An 18,052-nucleotide genomic window follows, 5' to 3' on the forward strand; every position below is an offset into this window, starting at 1 on the left:
CACTGCCTGCCTGCTACGTGCCCCTACCCCTTCCTCCTGGCGTCCCCCCGGGTGCCGGCAGCCGCAGCTCTCTGAGCAAGTGAGAGAGCCCATTCCTCTTGGGAGGCTTCAAACACGGTGTCTGCCTGGGCTAGAGCAGAGGACTAGGCTTTATTTTGCCCCTTCCTGGGCTGAAGTTCCGCCCCGGGGCTGGATGCTGGAACCAAACAGGGGCTGGATGCTTGAGCCCTGGGCTAGAGCCCGCGTGGTGTTGCTGCCCGTGCACATGTGCACACCTGTGGTGCACACGCGGGTGTGTGAGTGTCTGCAGTTGCCTGCTGGGAATACTTGCGCAGCCTGGCTCATGCTGGCGCCCGCAATCGCTCCTGCCCGTGCACTGAGAGTGGGTGCTGAGAGCAATGCCCTGATTCCCCGGTGGCCGCGCCTGGGCCCCACGTCAGCTCTTGGTGCCAGCCCCAGGGAGGTGATGGTCGTGTCACAGGAGGCGGGGATGGCCATGTCACCATGATGTCACTGTGGGTTTGTGACACAGGCGCCCTGGCAGGTATAAAAGGGGGCTGCTCCCTGAGGCGGGGGAGCATCTGGAGGAGAACCTCGGTGCTGCTGGGCAGGAGTTTGGAGAATACTCGCCAATGGCCTGTCCTGTGTCTGCCGTGCAGTGGAAGGCCCCCAACGGGGGAGAGGAGGGTGAGGGCAGAGTATCCCCACGGTCCCCACAGCCCAGGGGCTCAGTGCCTGTGTCTGGATCCTCTCCCCAGAGCTGTGTCGTGGCGCGGTGCTGCGAAAACAAACCCCAGGAGCTCCAGCAGCTGGAGGGGCTGCTCACCCAGACGATGGTGAGTTCACAGAAGGACGGCCTGGTTGAGGCTGGAAGCGACCCCTGGAGATGATCTTGTCTTGTGCAGTGCCCCTGCTCAAGCAGGGTCGCCTACAGTCAGTTGCTCAGGACCATGTCCAGAAGTGGACCGTGTCAGAGTTGGGCCTGGGGGTCCCTCTGTCTCCCTGCAATGTGTCCCGCTTGCTTTGCAGAGGGAGCAGTGGTCGGAGCTGCTAGAAGCTGTTGAGGAACGGGTTAAGGTCAAGAAGGTACTGGCGACAGGAGGGACGGGGGCTCAACAGGTTTGTGGGGGAAGCTCCCTCAGAGCGGGCATGGCCAGGACTCTTGACCGGGCCCTTTGCTTCTCCAGCTTCTCAGGAACAAGGTCCAGCGCCTCCTGGAGAGACGGCAATGCCTCCGACAGGCAACAGCTCTGTGAGTGGCGATGGGGCCCTGACTGAAACCGGGGCAGCAGGGTCAGGGGTGCTGAGCAGCTTCGGGCAGACCTCTGCCCGTTGCAGGCCTCTCTCTGGCTCCTGTCTGCTCTTCCAGCCGGCCCTGGAGAGCCCTTTGTCTTCTTCTAAGTGGCTCAAACCCTCTCTGAGCAACTCGGGACTCCTGGAAGCAGCTCTGCACACCTCTGAGCAGCTCCCAGGCTCTCCAACTTGCTCCTCAGGCCTGGGGTGGCACAGGGGTGGGGGATGGGTCTATGCAGTGCTGGGTTGCCGGGGGTGCCTGGTGCCAGCCCCAGCAGAGGCTGGGCAGCACCCAGGCTCCCTGTTGGCCAGCCGGGGGGTCGCCATGCCAGCCAAGGTCTCTCCTCACAGGCCAGCAGCCCGTGGTGTCCGTAGCTGGGGGAAGAAGGCGCAGACAGACGAGACAGACGGGTCGCTGCTGCAGGAGATGGTGGCTGTGCGGCTGGTAGGACAGACAACCCTGCTGTGGGCCTTGGGGAGGGAAGGGGCTGCACTGTGCCCGCGGGACGTGGGGGCACTGATCTCAGCGGGGACGAGGGAGGGGACCTGAGCCCCCAAACCTCGGCCTCCTCGCACACCCCAACACATGTCCCTGCTGTGCCTTGGCCTGTAGGAGGAGCAGCTGGCGTCAAGGAGGAATAGTATCGCTTCTTGGCTGAGGTGAGTTGCCTGGCGGGCGTGGGGTGCTGGGGCTCTTCCATCGGCAGTGGGATGAGAGAGCTGCCCGGGCCCCTCCCCTCAGTCCTGAGCAGGGAGTCTTGTGCCCAGCACGGTGCGAGGTCCCACGGTGCTGTTTGAAGAGGGTGGTTGGAAAGAGCTGAGACAAATTTGCCCCCAGCTCTGCCTGACCCCTCTCCTGTCCCGCAGGAGACTTCTTCTGTTCCTCGCCCTCCTGCAGATCCTTGTCCTCATCGTGGTCTTACTGAAGAGGGACATCCTTAACTGGGTCCTGCCACCAAAGCTGGCGGCCGCCTTTGGGAGCCGCCCAGCCAGGTCCCGGTTCTTTTGAAATGGCGCTAGAAAGAGAATAAAGACATCTCTGATAGCAGGACAAGTGCGTGACCTTGTCAATGAATGTCAGCTGACATGTCGGAGGGAGGTGGCTGCTGCTTTCCCTTCCGCCTGTGCGTGCCCCACGATGGCTCTGCCTCAGACCTGGCTCTTGCCCAATTTGGAGGCAGGAGGGTGTATCCAGCATCCTGCGTAAACGGCTGCCCTCGCTGCACCGGCAGGAGCCGTTGCCCGTGGCCCCTTTCCTTCTGCTGTAGAGCTCCAGCCCCCGGCAAAACCTCCAGCGGGACACAGGGAGCTCCTTCCTCTTCAGCCCCTGCCCGGGGGCACGACGACCAGGTTCTGCGAGAAACACACAAGGGCGCTGCCCCGTGGGCACTGCCGTGGCTGAGTACGTGTCCCAGAGACCACACAGAGCCACCCCACAGGTCCCCTTCTTGCCGGCTGCTCCAGATTGATGCTCCCTGCAAACATGCAGCAGTTCCCTTTCCTTTCCCAGTTGCCTTTCTATATTCTTTTCCTGTGCTACCACCTTGTTGTTTGGGGGCAGAAATACCATCCGTCCCTATGGCCCTACTGCATTTTTTGTGGGGGGAAATAAATCCCCCCAACATCGTCCTCTATTTTATTGGGGGGGAACTAATTTTCATCCCATGGCCTCCTCTATTTTGCGGTTAGCAATAACTCATGTTCATCTTATTTTCCAGCCAGCCAAGTTGTGTGCGACTGCTCCCTGCAGGTCGTGAGCCCCCTCCTGTCCCTCCCGTTCCCCTCTCTGCAGCTCGGCAAGGGCCTTGGTGCCATTCAGCATCTGCTGTCCTCACCCCATCGCTGGGCAGGGCGAGGCGGGACTGTTGTCTTTCCACCGCGCGCTTTGCCAGCAGCCCTGCTGCAGCCAGCAGACGAGGTCATGGAAGAGGGAGAAGGCGTAAGGCCGATCAGGCAGCCCGCAGGCTACTACACATCTTCAGGCGCTGACGCCCCACCTCCTGCGAGCACATCGAGATCGAGAGCAGCACCTGGAAACCAGGCCAAAGAGGTGGAAAGGAGGAGTCTCGGAAGAGGGCTGAAGAGCAGCCCCCTCCTGCTGCCCTGTTGCGGATCACTCCTCTGTGCTCCGACCCCACGGCATGGGAGGCGGTACCGAGATGCTGGAGTGAAACGTTAGGATGCTGCAAAGGAGCAGGCAGCGACAGCCGAGAGGCAGATCCTCTCCTCGGCTGCATCGTCACTCCCGTGTTTAACAAAGTCGTTGGGTTCCAGCGGTGCCCGTGAACAGTTTGTGGTGCCTGGCAGGAGCATCGCAGACTAGTTGGGTCTCCTTCTGTGCTCTGAACTTGCAGAGAGCTACAGAGGTGCCAAAACGTCTTGGCCAAGAAGATCCTCCTCAGGTGACCCCAACGTGTGTTTGGAATCCACCCAGAGAGTATTTCTTCTTGAAGAAGAAAGCCAATCCCAAAGCATCAAGCTTTGGATGGCTGCAGCAGCTTTTGGCGTAAACAAAGACAGCAAAGTCAGAGCACTGCTCTTCTTGTTCATCTCAGCTACAGCACTGTTAGGTACTGCAGGGACGGGCAATGGATCAAGTCTGCAGATAGCTTCACAAGTTGGCAATAGAAACGTCAAGAGTGTCTGACGAGGGCAGACACGGTCTGCACAGGTCTGCCAGAGCTTCCTAGAGCCTGGAAGCCCTGGCAGCTGCTTCTGGCCAGGCTCCTTGTTGCCTTTACTAATAACAGCAGTGAAATATATTGTGGGTTTTTCACCTTTCTTTTTTCTGTTTTCTTTTTCCCCCAAGGAACCTTCAGAGGAATAATACTAAAAAGTCGAGCAAGAAAAAGCTCTGGCCGTTTCAAGGTATGGCCAAGATGCCTTCCATAAAAGGAGCCTCTCAGGACACAGGAATTCTTCAGCCACCTTCACCCAACCAAGCCTGTCTGCCGTGGCATTTTGTGAAGGGTGACGAACGCCACTCTGCCCCAGCACAAAAGCCGGCTCCTGAGCTCTGACCCTCTAATGAGCTCAGCAGTGAGGTAACTTTGCACCTCGGAATGTCAGATGCCAGCTGGAGAAGCGGTGCTAGAGGAGGCTTGCAAGCAAAGCTGACTTTGTGCTGGAAGGCGAGGTCGTGGGGCAAAACCAGCCACCCCGATTTGGGCAGGGGCATAAAGAGCCACTTGAGCATGTTATAGCACATCTCAAAACTCAAGGTCAAAAATAAGTGAAAAAGAATGGAAAGAACAGAAGGAAGACACTTTTTGTTCATCTGGCTGTGCGGCTCAGGGAAGAGGTGGGAGCTCTGCCGGCGGACGAACAGCCCTTTGCCAGCAGTGTGTGGGGAAGCCCAGCGGCTGCCAGCTGCTGGCTACGTGAGGTGCCCAGGCTGCAGGGGCTGCGTGGCCGCAGTGCGTCCCCATGAGTCCCCATGCGTCCCCGCACGTCTCCGTGTCACAAAGGGGCAGTGATGCAGGACCCGCCCGCTGCTTGTGAGCTCACCAGGCCAGGGCTTCATATCCTGAAAAGCGGGCCAGTGAAAGCCACTTGGGCTGAGCTGACCTTCGGGATAACTTGGCTCCTTCCTTTGCTTCTTGCGTGGCTACGTTGTTCCAACCATTTATCGTTTACTGCCCACTTGGCCTCCACTTCCATCCTCTTTCAAAGGTAATTAAGATTTGACTTTCGGGACAGATCACAGAGTAGGTAGATACAGGATAAAAGTCTCCGCTGGTCTATACCTTCCGAGCTGTCGGCTGAGCTATTACACCTCTCTGGGCTGGCCAGATATGCGCTATGGGTAGAGCTCCTATTTGCTAATTCTGATGTCTCTACCGTAGCCTGGGATAGGTAAGTGGGGGGTGGGGGCAGCGTAGTCTGAGGCGTTGGGCTCAGCCTAGAATGACAAGGAGCCCACCCTGGCTGCTGCGGTAGGAAGGAAGGCAGAAAAGGAGCACGGCAAAGGCAGCCGTTAAAGTAGTGGCCAAAAGCTGGTCCGTCACTCCTGCATCCGAGGTGGGAAAGTGTGGGCTGGAGAGCCAGAGGGCTCTGCTGCTAAAGCTGGCAACAGGTCAGCAGCAGGTCCTCTTCCGAGAAGGTGACGCACATTTGAGCCTTTCAAAAGGGCCTTTGGAACTGCTGTGAACCAGGGCCCCGTGACAGTGATGGTGAGGTCGTCAGCCTGCGGCTCTGCAGCAGTTAAAACTACCACGGAAACAGTTTTGATGGCGGATGCTGTTCTGTGAGTTTCCTTTGGGGGTTTCCTCCATCATTTTGTTGAGCTACAATTATTTCTTGGCGATCAGGTGACGGGATTGGCGCTGGTCTTCTCTTCCGCGAGCACATCCTGACATCCTTTGTCATCCCGAGCTTTCCCCTCTGTTCCTGAGAGGAGCGATGGCTGCAATGGGGAACGACTCCTGTGAGTAACAGTTTCCCCAGCAGGCTTGGATTTTGTGAATCCCCAAAGGCGATGGACGCGGCTGGTCCTCCATCCCTGAAAGCTGATGTGCTGACAACCTGGAGTGAAGTCTGGGGCGTTTCCTTATAGTGGCCAGATCTACCCAGGTGTTTTCGATTAGACACAGGAAACGGCGTTTTCTCCCTCCTCTGCCACTATGTACAAGACGTTGAAAGATGACATTGCTCATAGAAAGCTCTGACATCAGTAGGGTTACCTTCTGTGCTAGGGTCTTGCTTGTTTTTGTCCAGTTACAATCAGGAAAAGGGAAGACTTGACCTGATAATCTAGTTCAAGAGCCTAGAGGGAAAGGAAGGTAGCCCGAGGCACAGAAATCAGAGTGTGGGTTTGTTGGACTTTGGGCAACGTAAGCGAGGGAACAGACTATCTTCCACAGCTGTTTCTTAACAAGCAAATTTCAATGGCAGCGTTAGGCTTCCCCCAATGTCTCTGTGTTGGAGGTTAGAGCTGGTTGTCCTGGGTGCTCCTGCACAGAACTCGACTTTGAAATATGCTTTTGTGCAACAGTATCGTCTCACCTCTTTTCAAACGTCGTTTCCCTGCAGTCATTGCCGAGGGAATGGCTCCGCCACAAAGGATCCTCTTTCCCCCGGAGAAGATTTGCATGGGCTGGCAGCAACGACAGAGAGCTGGAGCGGGACTCCACAACCTGCACAATACGTGCTTCCTCAACTCCGTCCTGCAGTGCCTGACGTACACACCCCCTCTGGCCAACTACCTGCTCTCTCGTGAGCACAGCTTGTCGTGTGAGTACTTTTAGGAACATCTCCTTGTCAATCTGTTGGGCACTTCCTGAGGATTCCCAGAACCTGGAATTTGATTTAGGGGAAAAGCAGCCCTTCTTTGTCAAACCCCCACCCCGCCCGCCCCGAGCGGGTCTCCTTTGAACGCTCAAGCCTAGAAGCCGCTTGTCGTACCTAGGCGTGTTCCTCTTCAGAAAGTCACCTCTTTCTAGCCCCGGGTCTCCGTCCCTATTCCTGCAGCTTAAACTCTCTTTGCTTACGGCACACAAAACTTCTGTCAGTTTAGCACCCCTCTGAAAAAAGTTTTCTACGCACAAAAATGTCCCGGGCTTGTTGGGACATTGTCACCCTAGGAGAAGAGAGTAGAACTCCTCTCCATTAAGTTTCCCGTTGCTACGGATATTTTGCTAAGCTGACAAATCGCTTTCCTCTCTCTCCTCAGGTCGCCAGCTAGGCTTCTGCATGATGTGCAGAATGGAAGCGCACGTTAACATGGTCTTGCGTTCCTCCGCCAGTGCCATCGAGCCTTGGGCTGTCCTCAGTGTCCTCAAGCGTAAGTCATTTCAGGTGCTTTGACACGGTGTCTTCTGTTCTCGTAGGAGAGAACTCCTAACTTCTTCTTTCTTAGGAATAGGAGAACATTTCCAGCTTGGCATGCAGGAAGACGCCCACGAGTTCTTACGCTATACTGTCGATGCCATGCAGAGAGCTTGTCTGAGTGGAAGCAGCGAGTAAGCACAAGCAAATGACCTTTTGAATGTTCCCCAGCCCTTTGGACTCCTCGACGTACTCCCGTCAGGGAAAAACTGCGCCCAGGGCTTTCAGACAAAGTAAAACTCTTGGAGGAGATAACTCCCTGCCTTACCATTTATTTCCAGCTTGGACATCTCTTCTCAATCAACTACCGTTGTCCATCAAATATTTGGGGGCTTTCTGAGATCCAGAGGTACTTTTCCACACCTATTGCTCTCCTTGGAATTGTCTGTGCCCTTCTGTCTGCCTGTGATCAACAGCTGTTCTTGTGACTGGCGTAGTAGGTACGACGAGCGTAAACCTGCACAGTCCACTCCCTCTATCGCTGAGCATTTCCATTTGCCTTCCAGTCACGTGCTTGAGCTGCAAAGCGGTTTCTGATGCCTACGAGACCTTCCTGGATGTTCCTCTGGATATAAAAGTAAGAGGGTTTGGAATTGTGCTTCCAGACGTCCCAAGGCTCCTGTAGCTTTCCAGCATAAACGCAGTTGGCTTTAAAACGAAGACGGCAAACACAAGAGAGCTTGGTGGTGGGTGGGGAGTGGAATGGAAGGCGTCCTTCTGGGGAGGCCGTGGCAGTGGTCTCCCTGGAGGTGCCGGCTTTAAGCCGGACAAGCACGAATTATCCTCTCTGCAGCCTCGACGTGCTCTCATCCTTCTTCCCTTTGCCCTCCCTCCACACCCGTCTGACTCCCAGGCTGATGGGTTGTGGTGTTTTCCTTATTGATGACCCTGCACACCATCGGTAGCTGAACCGTGCGGTGCCCCAGAGAGGTGGCTCTTGATGGCCCTGGGATTCCGTGGAATTGAGGGGAATGTTCAGCGTAATCCCCTCTTTCGGCCTCCTCCTGGGCGCTGCTTGCGGGTTCAGGGTGGGTCTCCTCAGCGTCAGCTACCTGGCTCTTCTGGTCAACTCCTAGGAAGTGTTGGGACGAGGGCGTTGCCCTCAGCTCAGTGCTCTCCTTTCTCACTCCTCCAGGCAGCCTCATCGGTCAGCGCAGCTCTCGAGGACTTTGTGAAACCTGAGCAGCTGGATGGTGAAAACTGCTTTAAATGTAGCAAGTAAGATGATTCCTAACGACATATTAATACTAGATCCTGGGGGAAGGTGCTGCATGTCATCGAGCGTAAGTCATCTTTTCCTCTAGGTTAGATGCACAACAAGGACACGCGGCTTTTATTTTTAATCTGGCCTTAGACAACTGAACAGCCTTAAAATAGCGGAAGGACGTGTGAGACGTGAAAGCTTGTCCGGCCTTCTGGGGGGAGAAAAGGGGGCATTTAAGGCTGCATTTCACCACTCGGCTCTGTGCTTGGATTCCAGGTGTGACAAGATGGTTGCCGCCTCCAAGAGGTTTACAATCCATCGTGCGCCAAAGGTTCTCACGGTGTGTCTGAAAAGGTTTGACCATTTCACCGGCGGGAAGATCAGCAAGGTGCGTACGCAATTGGTGTGCGACTTTCTCCCTGGAGCGGGAGGTTTCCCAAAGCAGTGCGCTCTTTCCCAAGCTCTTCATGTTGAGATTTTCGTGTTCCCTTCTGGGGAGAGGAGAGCTCCTGTGGGAAGATGAGGATGCACTCTGCTCCGGCAGAGCTGCTTTGGCTGAGAACACTTTCCTGCCACCCAAACCACGACATGTCGCTTTAGGGAAAACCAAGTTTCCAACAGCCCCAAAAGATGTATTTGTAAACCTCTGGCCCCTGGTCTTGGAAAGCTATTTCGTGTCGAATTTCAGGATCATTTCTGAGCCCTCTTGGTCTCTCCGTAGGTTGTGGAGTATCCCATGTACTTGGATCTTCGGCCATACACGTCTCAGACAGCTGGAGAACCCCTCCTCTACTCCTTATATGCTGTCCTGGTGCACAGCGGTGGCAGCTGTCATACAGGACACTATTTCTGCTACACGAAGGTGAAGAGCAACTTCTCGCCTAACAAGGGAAAAACGTACCCGGGGGAAGACAACTTCCGTGGCACTGTTCCCGGCAGCCAAGCTTTTGGGGGGAAGGTCTCCTTACCGGCCGGGTTGGATCGGTTTTGGCGTCCTCTTGGTTCTGTAGTTTTCTGCCTGTCTTTTTGTGGAGACACCATGCAGTTCATCTCCAGATACCGATGCATTCTTTGCAGGCCAGCAATGGACTGTGGTACGAGATGGACGATTCGTCTGTGGTTCCCTGTGACTTCAACACAGTTCTCAGGCAGCAAGCCTATTTACTGTTCTATGTCAGGTAATAAGCAGTATTAACTGTGTTCAGAATACTGTGTTTCCTTTTCCTGGCTTTGCTACTTTTCTTCTCGTCCTCCTGAGTGTTTCTCTTTCCGTCACAGAAGACAATTACTACCTGCGTCGTTCAGTGCTGTCAAACCCGAGCTACCCCACGTCAGTCCTTATCCTTCCTTGCTGGGCTTTAGGCTGCTGCCCAGGTCTAAACTGCTGCTCCTCTGCTATCTGAAGCTGGCTAATGTAGAGGAGAGTAGTTAACGGGGGCCTACGGGAAAGATGGGGAGGGGCTCTTGATCAGGGAGCGCAGGGATAGGACGAGGGGTAACGGTTTGAAGCTGAAGGAGGGTAGATTTCAATTAGACGTTAGGAAGAAATTCTTTATGCTGGAGGGTGGTGAGGCACTGGAAGAGGTTGCTAAGGGAACTTGCGGATGTCCCTCCCTGGACATGTTCCAGGCCAGGCTGGATGGGGCTTTGAGCAACCTGATCTAGTGGAAGGTGTCTCTGCGGTTGTAGGGGGTGTAAAGACGAGGTCTTGCTCCGACAGGGGCAGACCTGGTGGGAAGACCCTAATCGAATTTCCCACTTGTAGTTTTGGTTGCATCTTCTCTCTGTCATAGAATCTGCCCTGAGAAAATGACAGGTTGGAACTGAACCCCAGAGGAGGCTGCGAGAACAGCCCTAAACAGAGATCACTCTTTCTCTCCAGACGCTCCGATCTGAAAATGGGAGAAAGGACTTCTTCCTCACCGGCACCATCACATGCCCGCTCCTTCCTCAGTCAGTGGGTGGCCGGCAGCAAGCAGGCGGGTTCTGTGGGAGCATGGGATCTGCCTCGTCAGACTAAGGTAGCTCTGGGGAAGTGGGTCAGGGCACCAGGCGCATTTCTTTCTGGGATCTTGGCGTTGCTCTCTTTTCCCTCCCACACTGCAGCTTTCTCCACAGCCGCGAGGCTGCTCCCTCTGAAAGCATCCCGCCTAGATCCATCCCCTTTGTCCGCCTTTGGCCCTTCTGCCTTGGCAGCCCTCCAGAAGAGCCTTTGGGAGGCCTTTAGCTGTCCCCTCCCAGAGCTCCTGGGGTTTCCCCACTGTTGTGGTCCTCTTGGGAGGAAAGGGCAGGACCTTTTCACAGCTCTCTTTGCAGGACATGGCGGTGGGCATGGAGGACTCTCCAGAGCACGGCAGCTCCTCCGCACCAGCCAGCACCAGCCAGCTAACCTGGGCAGGTGCCCGGGAGGCGTCTGCAGGCCGGCCGTGCCTCATCTGGCCAGGCAGGCTCAGCGTCACCTCCGCCGTGCCCAGAAGACAGCCTGATTTCCCGCTCCACCGTCAACCATTTGACCGTGCGCTGCACAGCGTGCGAGAAGATGACAACGACGAGGAGCACGGATTTGGCCCTTTTTCCTGCTGCCAGAGGAACGGGGCCAGGGAGAGGGCCTGGAGCAGATCCCCGCAGTGGGGCAGTGGTCTCCGCAGCTGGTTCGTGGACGCCATGGACTATGACCACTCAACAGGGAGGAGAAGGATGATAACTGGTCCTCCAAATTGTGGCCATGCTCCCAGGGATGACGCAGCTCCAGGGCCCTCCGATGTCAGCTTCCAGTTGGCTCCCCCACCCAGTGCTGCTTGGGAGCAAACCCTGCCGAGGCAGAGAGAGCGGAGCAGATCCCCGCGGCGGGGCTATGATCTCCGCAGCCGTTTTGTAGAGTACAGAGAGTACTGTTCAGCAAGGAGGAGGAGGAGGAGGGGGAGAATAAGTCTTCCACGTTGTGACCGAGCCCCAAGGGATAATGGAGCTCCAGGGCCCTCCAACGCCAGCTCCCAGTTGGCTCCCGCACCCAGGGCTGCTCGGGGGCAAACTTGGCTGAGGCAGAGAGAGCGGAGTAGATCCCCGCCACGGGGCTATGATCTCCGCAGCCGGTTTGTGGCCACCACGGACTGTGACCCCTCAGCAGGGAGGAGGAGAAGGGTTTCAGCGCCCCAGAGAGACATGCCAGACAAACACTGCAGCGGTGATGGGGGCAGATTGTGACCCTGGTTGAGGGAGGAGCACATCTGACTCCTGCAAAGCCAGAGAGGAGCAGGAGGAGGAGGAGGAATCCAGGAAGCACTAAAGCTGCCCCCAGCAGGGACCAAGCTGCACAAAGGGCACCAGCAGCCCACCCTGTCCCTCCTCCCGGTGCTGCCTCTGGCCAGGAAGAGCTTTAATCCGTGGTCAGATTTTGGTATCACCTTGCAAAAACAACACTCCTTTGGAACCAACAGGCAGAAAAGCCAAAGCCAGAATTAAAAACATTTGTTGGCCTTCCAGGGTGTTTTCTTCTCTCTCGGTTTTGAGGCTTTTGGTGGAAATACCCACTGTGGGAGGTTTATATCTTGAGATTTTGAAAGCTGTGTGCTTGCACATGCCCATCTTCCAATCTCTTCTTTTTAAATATGGAGTTCAAGTCACACAAACAGAAATGGGCTGGATGAGCTGACAGCGAGGGGAAACGAAAACCGGCTGAACGGCCGGGCCCAGAGGGTGCTGCTCAGTTGCACCAAGACGAGTTGGAGGCCGGTAATTCCTGGTGTTGCCCAGGGGTCAGTACTGGCTCCAATCCTGTTTAACATCTTCCTTAATGGTCTGGATGATGGGGCAGAGTGCACCCTCAGCAAGCTGGCAGATGACACCAGACTGGGAGGAGTGGCGCTTAGGCCGGGGGGCCGTGCTGCCATCCCGAGGGACCTGGGCAGGCTGGAGAGATGGGCTGACAGGGACCTCATGCAGTTCAGCAAGGGGAAGTGCAAAGGGTGCTGTGCGGGTGACGAGCAGCAGCACAGAGTGCCCAGGGAGCTTGAGGCATCTCCATCCTTGGAGATGTTCCACAGCCCTCTGGACGTGGTCATGGATAACTGGCTGCAGGTGGCCCTGCTTGAGCAAGGGGGGGTTGGACCAGGTGACTTCACCCTCCAGGTGACCTCCCGGCCAGCCTCAAGTAGCCTGTGATTCTGCGAAATGGATCCAGCCACCAACGCTGTCCCCCTCAGGCGGCCATCGACAGCTCCACCAGGAAGCTGCAACCCTGGAGAAAAGCCCAGGCCGGAGCAGGCTCCTGTCAGGAGCTGCGGCCCCTGGGGCCCAGGCGGGAGCAGGTGACAAGGTGAGGAGGAGGAAGGGGCGGCAGAGACGAGGCGCTGTGGGCTGCCCACAGCCCCATTCCCCATCGCCCTGTGCCGCTTGGAGGGGAGAGGGGGCGGAGGAGTCGGGAAGGGAGGAGTGAGGCTGAGCCTGGGAAGAGTGGGGCTGGGGGAAGCCGTTATGGTTGGGGTTTGTTGCTGCTCTCCTGCTCCCTTTTTAATTGCCTAATTGGTTAATTACATGAATTGCATCCTCTCCCCCAGCCTAAACCAGTTCCCACCAGTGTAGCACTGGCTGAGGACACCCGTGGTAAGAGCAGCACAAACCCACTTCCCTTTTCCCACCCCTCCGGCTGCCGGGTGTAGCCGAGCCAGAGGCCGAGCAGGGGAGGGCTCATCCTGCCAGCGCTGCTCGCGGCAGCACAGGAGGGAGCGGCCCGATCCTGCGTTCGTCTAGCTCGGAGAAAAGGAGGCCGAGGGGCGTCCGCGTTGCTCTCTGCAGCTTCCTGGGGAGGGGACGTCGAGAGGGAGGTGCTGAGCACTTCTCCCAGGGATAGGACACATGGGAATGGTTCAAAGCTGCCCCAGGGGAGGTTCAGACTTGACATTAGAAGGCATTTCTTTACCGAGAGAGTGCTCAAGCACTGCAACAGGCTTCCTAGAGAGGTGGTCCATGCCACAGGCCTCTCAGTGTTTAAGAAGCATTTGGACAACGCCCTTAACAACATGCTTTAACTTTTGGTCAGCCCTGAATCGGCCAGGCAGTTGGACTAGACGATCCTTGTAGGTCCCTTCCAAATGAAATATTTTATTCTCTTGTATGCTATGCTGTGCTATAAAGAGGACAGCGTGGGCTGAAGGCATTGCAGTTTCTACAGCTGTGCAACCTGGGCTCGAAAACCAGCTCGACCCAACGCAACCCAACCCAACCCAACCCAACCCAACCCAACCCAACCATCATTGTACTTTCTCTTGGAGGTAGTGCTGATAGGATTCGGCTTAGAAGATGATGTCTCCCTACCAAAGCCCTCCTGGTACCGCAACTGTGGGATTTGAGGAGAATGGGAGTGGACGGGGTGTACGCAAAGAGGTGACGTTTGAGCAGGTGCCTCTTGTCAACATCTGCACCTTCCCGGCTCATGCTCCTTATCTCTTCTCCTCTGGTGATAGTCTACAGTACCACCTTTGTCCTGGAGTAGAGATGTTGTACAAAACGTTGGAAATATCTCTGGTCCCGCCAGCCCTACACAGAGAAAACCTTTCGCTTCCCCATTCAGGAGCTCCTCTCAGACACGTGAATTGCTTTACCCAGGACTGGGAGCCGGGAGCTTCCAGAAGCTGAGCATCAGCAAGGAGTTGTTTTGTGATCTGGGACGACCCCACCTTCCTTCATCCCTTTCTCTGTTGCCCAAATGAGAAGTGAAATGCCAGCCTGTTGTAGGTGAAAGCTGAAGGTCTTGTTTGCCTTGGTAAAGGCTTGGGCTGGTAGAAATCACTCTGTACCTGCCAAATACTGTTACACCAAGGCTCGCCTCCGGCTCGGATGCCCCTGCCTGTTGTCCGTGCCTCCTTGACAGCCCTCCCCGTAGCAAGGTTGCGCTGGCTGACGTCAGACAGCAGAGAGAAACCAGAGCAGAGCAGAAGCCTACGGCTGTGCCCCCCAGCAGGCTGGTGCTACCCACAGCGGGGCGCAGGGAGCAAGGAAAGGCACCAGGAGAAGGGGGAGAAAGCGGCACGGGGAGACCTGCCCTGTCCAGGAGTGGAGGAGCTAGTGGATGAGGGGAAGGCTGTTGATGTTGTCTACCTGGACTTCAGTAAAGCCTTTGACACTGTTCCCCACAGTATTCTCCTGGAGAAGCTGGCGGCCCGTGGTTTAGACAGGTACACTCTTCACTGGGTAAAAAACTGGCTGGATGGCCGAGCCCAGAGAGTCATCCGGCTGCCTGAGCAGATCTGGCCAAGGGCTTTCACCATCTGGCATATCTCCGAGGCAGTCTCTCCTTCCGGAGAAGTCAGCAGCGCCCCCAAGGAGTTTGCCGTCTCCGTGAGTCTTTGCCTTGTGCTTCTTAGGGTGGGGCCTGGCCCCAGGGAAAAGCTCTACCAGAGACGTGCTTCTCACAGCAGCTTCTCTCAGAGCTCTGTCTGGGGCTGGCTGCTGCAGGGCACCGCCTCCCCTGGGGGGCCACTGGGGGCACGTGGCGGGTCTGTGCCTCTGGGGGCTTCTCTCTGCTTCATGGCCAAGGATCCTGGAGCACGTGCTCAAAGCACCCAGAGTCAGCCTAAGCCGTGCTAGTCTACCGCTAGAGCCGAGGGAGGTGGGCAAGGCTTCCCGGTTCGGCCTCGGCGGGCCCTTTTTCTGGCGCCCTGCTCGAGCCTGACCTGCTCCCTTTGTCTCTTGTCTGTGAGGGCGTGGATGAGGCAGGGGCAGAAACTCTCCTGGGGACATTCACCTACGAGGTGCACAAGGAGGTGGCTCAGACGTTCCACGTGCAGGTACCGCAAGAGCTGTGGGCAGCATGCGCGGGAAGAAGGCCGGGTTCCCTGCAAGTCCGTGGAGGAAAGAGCTCTGGTTGCCCTTGCTTCCTCCTTCGTCAGGGCTGCCGTTTGGTCCTCGGCAGGGGCAGCGTGGGCAGAGGGGCCTCCGGCGATGTGCTGTGGCTCTTGCCACCTGCCTAATGATGGCTGCCCCCATTTCTTTACAGAAGGAGCTTCCCAGGACCTTTCGCTACATCAAATTCGAGGTGCAGAGCAACTGGGGAAACCCAGAGTACACCTGTGTGTACCGTGTACAGGTTCACGGGAAGACGGGGAGCCACCACGACCACCCACAGGCCCAAGATCTCCTTTGAGAAGACTAATGAAACAAGATGTGTGGCAGTTTGGCTTGTGTGTCTTCCTTGTAAAAAGGAAGGTCTGAGGTCTGCCTCAGACCTGGCTCTTGCCCGATTTGGAGGCAGGAGGGTGTATCCACCATCCTGCATAAACGGCTGCCCTCGCTGCACCGGCAGGAGCCATTGCCCATGGCGCCTTTCCTTCTGCTGTAGAGCTCCAGCCCCCGGCAAAACCTCCAGCGGGACACAGGGAGCTCCTTCCTCTTCAGCCCCTGCCCGGGGGCACGACGACCAGGTTCTGCGAGAAACACGCAAGGGCGCTGCCCCGTGGGCACTGCCGTGGCTGAGTACGTGTCCCAGAGACCACACAGAGCCACCCCACAGGTCCCCTTCTTGCCGGCTGCTCCAGATTGATGCTCCCTGCAAACATGCAGCAGTTCCCTTTCCTTTCCCAGTTGCCTTTCTATATTCTTTTCCTGTGCTACCACCTTGTTGTTTGGGGGCAGAAATACCATCCGTCCCTATGGCCCTACTGCATTTTTTGTGGAGGGAAATAAATCCCCCCAACATCGTCCTCTATTTTATTGGGGGGGAACTAATTTTCATCCCATGGCCTCCTCTATTTTGCGGTTAGCAATAACTCATGTTCATCTTATTTTCCAGCCAGCCAAGTTGTGTGCGACTGCTCCCTGCAGGTCGTGAGTCCCCTCCTGTCCCTCCCGTTCCCCTCTCTGCAGCTCGGCAAGGGCCTTGGTGCCATTCAGCATCTGCTGTCCTCACCCCATCGCTGGGCAGGGCGAGGCGGGACTGTTGTCTTTCCACCGCGCGTTTTGCCAGCAGCCCTGCTGCAGCCGGCAGACGAGGTCATGGAAGAGGGAGAAGGCGTAAGGCCGATCAGGCAGCCCGCAGGCTACTACCCATCTTCAGGCGCTGACGCTCCACCTCCTGCGAGCACATCGAGATCGAGAGCAGCACCTGGAAACCAGGCCAAAGAGGTGGAAAGGAGGAGTCTCGGAAGAGGGCTGAAGAGCAGCCCCCTCCTGCTGCCCTGTTGCGGATCACTCCTCTGTGCTCCGACCCCATGGCATGGGAGGCGGTACTGAGATGCTGGAGTGAAACGTTAGGATGCTGCAAAGGAGCAGGCAGCGACAGCTGAGAGGCAGATCCTCTCCTCGGCTGCATCGTCACTCCCGTGTTTAACAAAGTCGTTGGGTTCCAGCGGTGCCCGTGAAGAGTTTGTGGTGCCTGGCAGGAGCATCGCAGACTAGTTGGGTCTCCTTCTGTGCTCTGAACTTGCAGAGAGCTACAGAGGTGCCAAAACGTCTTGGCCAAGAAGATCCTCCTCAGGTGACCCCAACGTGTGTTTGGAATGCACCCAAAGAGTATTTCTTCTTGAAGAAGAAAGCCAATCCCAAAGGTAAGGAAGGAAGACACTTTGTAAGGAATGCACCTGGCATTTAGACGTGTTAAAGATAAAACCTGTCTCCACTAACTAACAATAAGCATTAACACAAGGACGACTTCTAGGAAGATAGAATAGAGTGCCAATACAGTGTCCGAAGGCTGACCCACCTCATTATCCTGCGAAAACCACACCTCCTAGGTAGAAAACGCCCCCAACCCAAATAAGCCCCCTCCTCTCTGGGCATGCGTAGTGAATTAAAAGAGAACTGTCGCTTTAAGGTGAAGTAAGAAAGGTACCAACCAATAGTTAGTTAAGGGGTGGGACCGGTAGGCGTCACTCACTTTGCTAACTGTTTAAATACTTGTCATGATTTCAAGCGGGTGTGCATGCTAGGAGGAGAAATCCCCCATGCACCCAGCGCAGCAATAAACCAATGTCGGCCTTCTGAACTGTCATTTGGCTTTGGGAGTTTTCTTGGTTACGATTTTCCGTAACAGGCAGGGCAGGAGTAAATCCAGGTACCCTGCGTGGAGAAGGGGGAAAAAAGAGCTTCCCCAAGCAAGAGAGGGGAACAAAGAGCCGTCCCGAGAGGGACGTGATGAGAAAAAGCCGAGCAAGGCTGTGACCAAACTGGATGCCCCACGTAGAGGATAAAAAGAAGAAAACCTCCCTGAGTGGAGCAGGGGCTAAACTCCCTGCCCTGACTGAGCAGGAGTACAACTATCTGCCCCGAGTAGGACTGGGGAAAGTAGATGACCCAGGTGGGGCAGGGGCCAAACAAGACAGTTCAAGTAGGGCAGGAATAAGAACCGGCTGCCTCGTCAGGGCAGGAGCAATACAACTGCCCGCCGAGCAGGAACAGGGGGTTATAGCAGACGTCCCAAGTGAGGACTGCCCAAAACTACATAAGCCAAGCGGGGCGGGAATAAAACTGCCTCCAGCCACCCCGAGTGGGAATTGGGCAAATGTGTGGCAGCCAGAAATCTCACAAACCCTGGAGGCGGGAGAAAATGTGAAGACGCTAAAAAGCCGCTCCTGAACATTTTTGGAGCTGCAGGGTGGGAGAGCAGCTGGGTGGGGGCCTGGCAGCCAGCTAGGGTCAACCCTGCCCAGTTGCTGAGTGTTCCTGTGGTAGCACTAGTTCAGAGTCAGCCTGAGGCTGTATCTTGGGGGGGCAGATGAAATTCATTGGAAACGAACC

At 56.2% G+C, this 18,052-nt stretch overlaps 1 protein-coding gene across 1 annotated transcript; it reads left to right on the plus strand.

Annotated features, from left to right (window-relative positions):
* Positions 1-632: 632 nt before the first annotated feature.
* LOC132321125 (ubiquitin carboxyl-terminal hydrolase 42-like) lies at positions 633-9,755 on the plus strand. The gene is made up of 16 exons (XM_059834697.1): positions 633-698; positions 759-836; positions 1,030-1,086; positions 1,188-1,252; positions 2,161-2,286; positions 4,103-4,161; positions 6,325-6,525; positions 6,965-7,075; positions 7,151-7,253; positions 7,401-7,468; positions 7,626-7,696; positions 8,255-8,337; positions 8,600-8,711; positions 9,045-9,185; positions 9,401-9,501; positions 9,602-9,755. Exons 1-16 carry the CDS (start codon positions 633-635, stop codon positions 9,753-9,755), a joined length of 1,596 nt encoding a protein of 531 aa, XP_059690680.1.
* Positions 9,756-18,052: the final 8,297 nt, after the last annotated feature.

The sequence above is a fragment of the Gavia stellata genome, unplaced genomic scaffold (genome assembly GCF_030936135.1).
Source record: "Gavia stellata isolate bGavSte3 unplaced genomic scaffold, bGavSte3.hap2 HAP2_SCAFFOLD_53, whole genome shotgun sequence".
Taxonomy (NCBI): domain Eukaryota; kingdom Metazoa; phylum Chordata; class Aves; order Gaviiformes; family Gaviidae; genus Gavia; species Gavia stellata.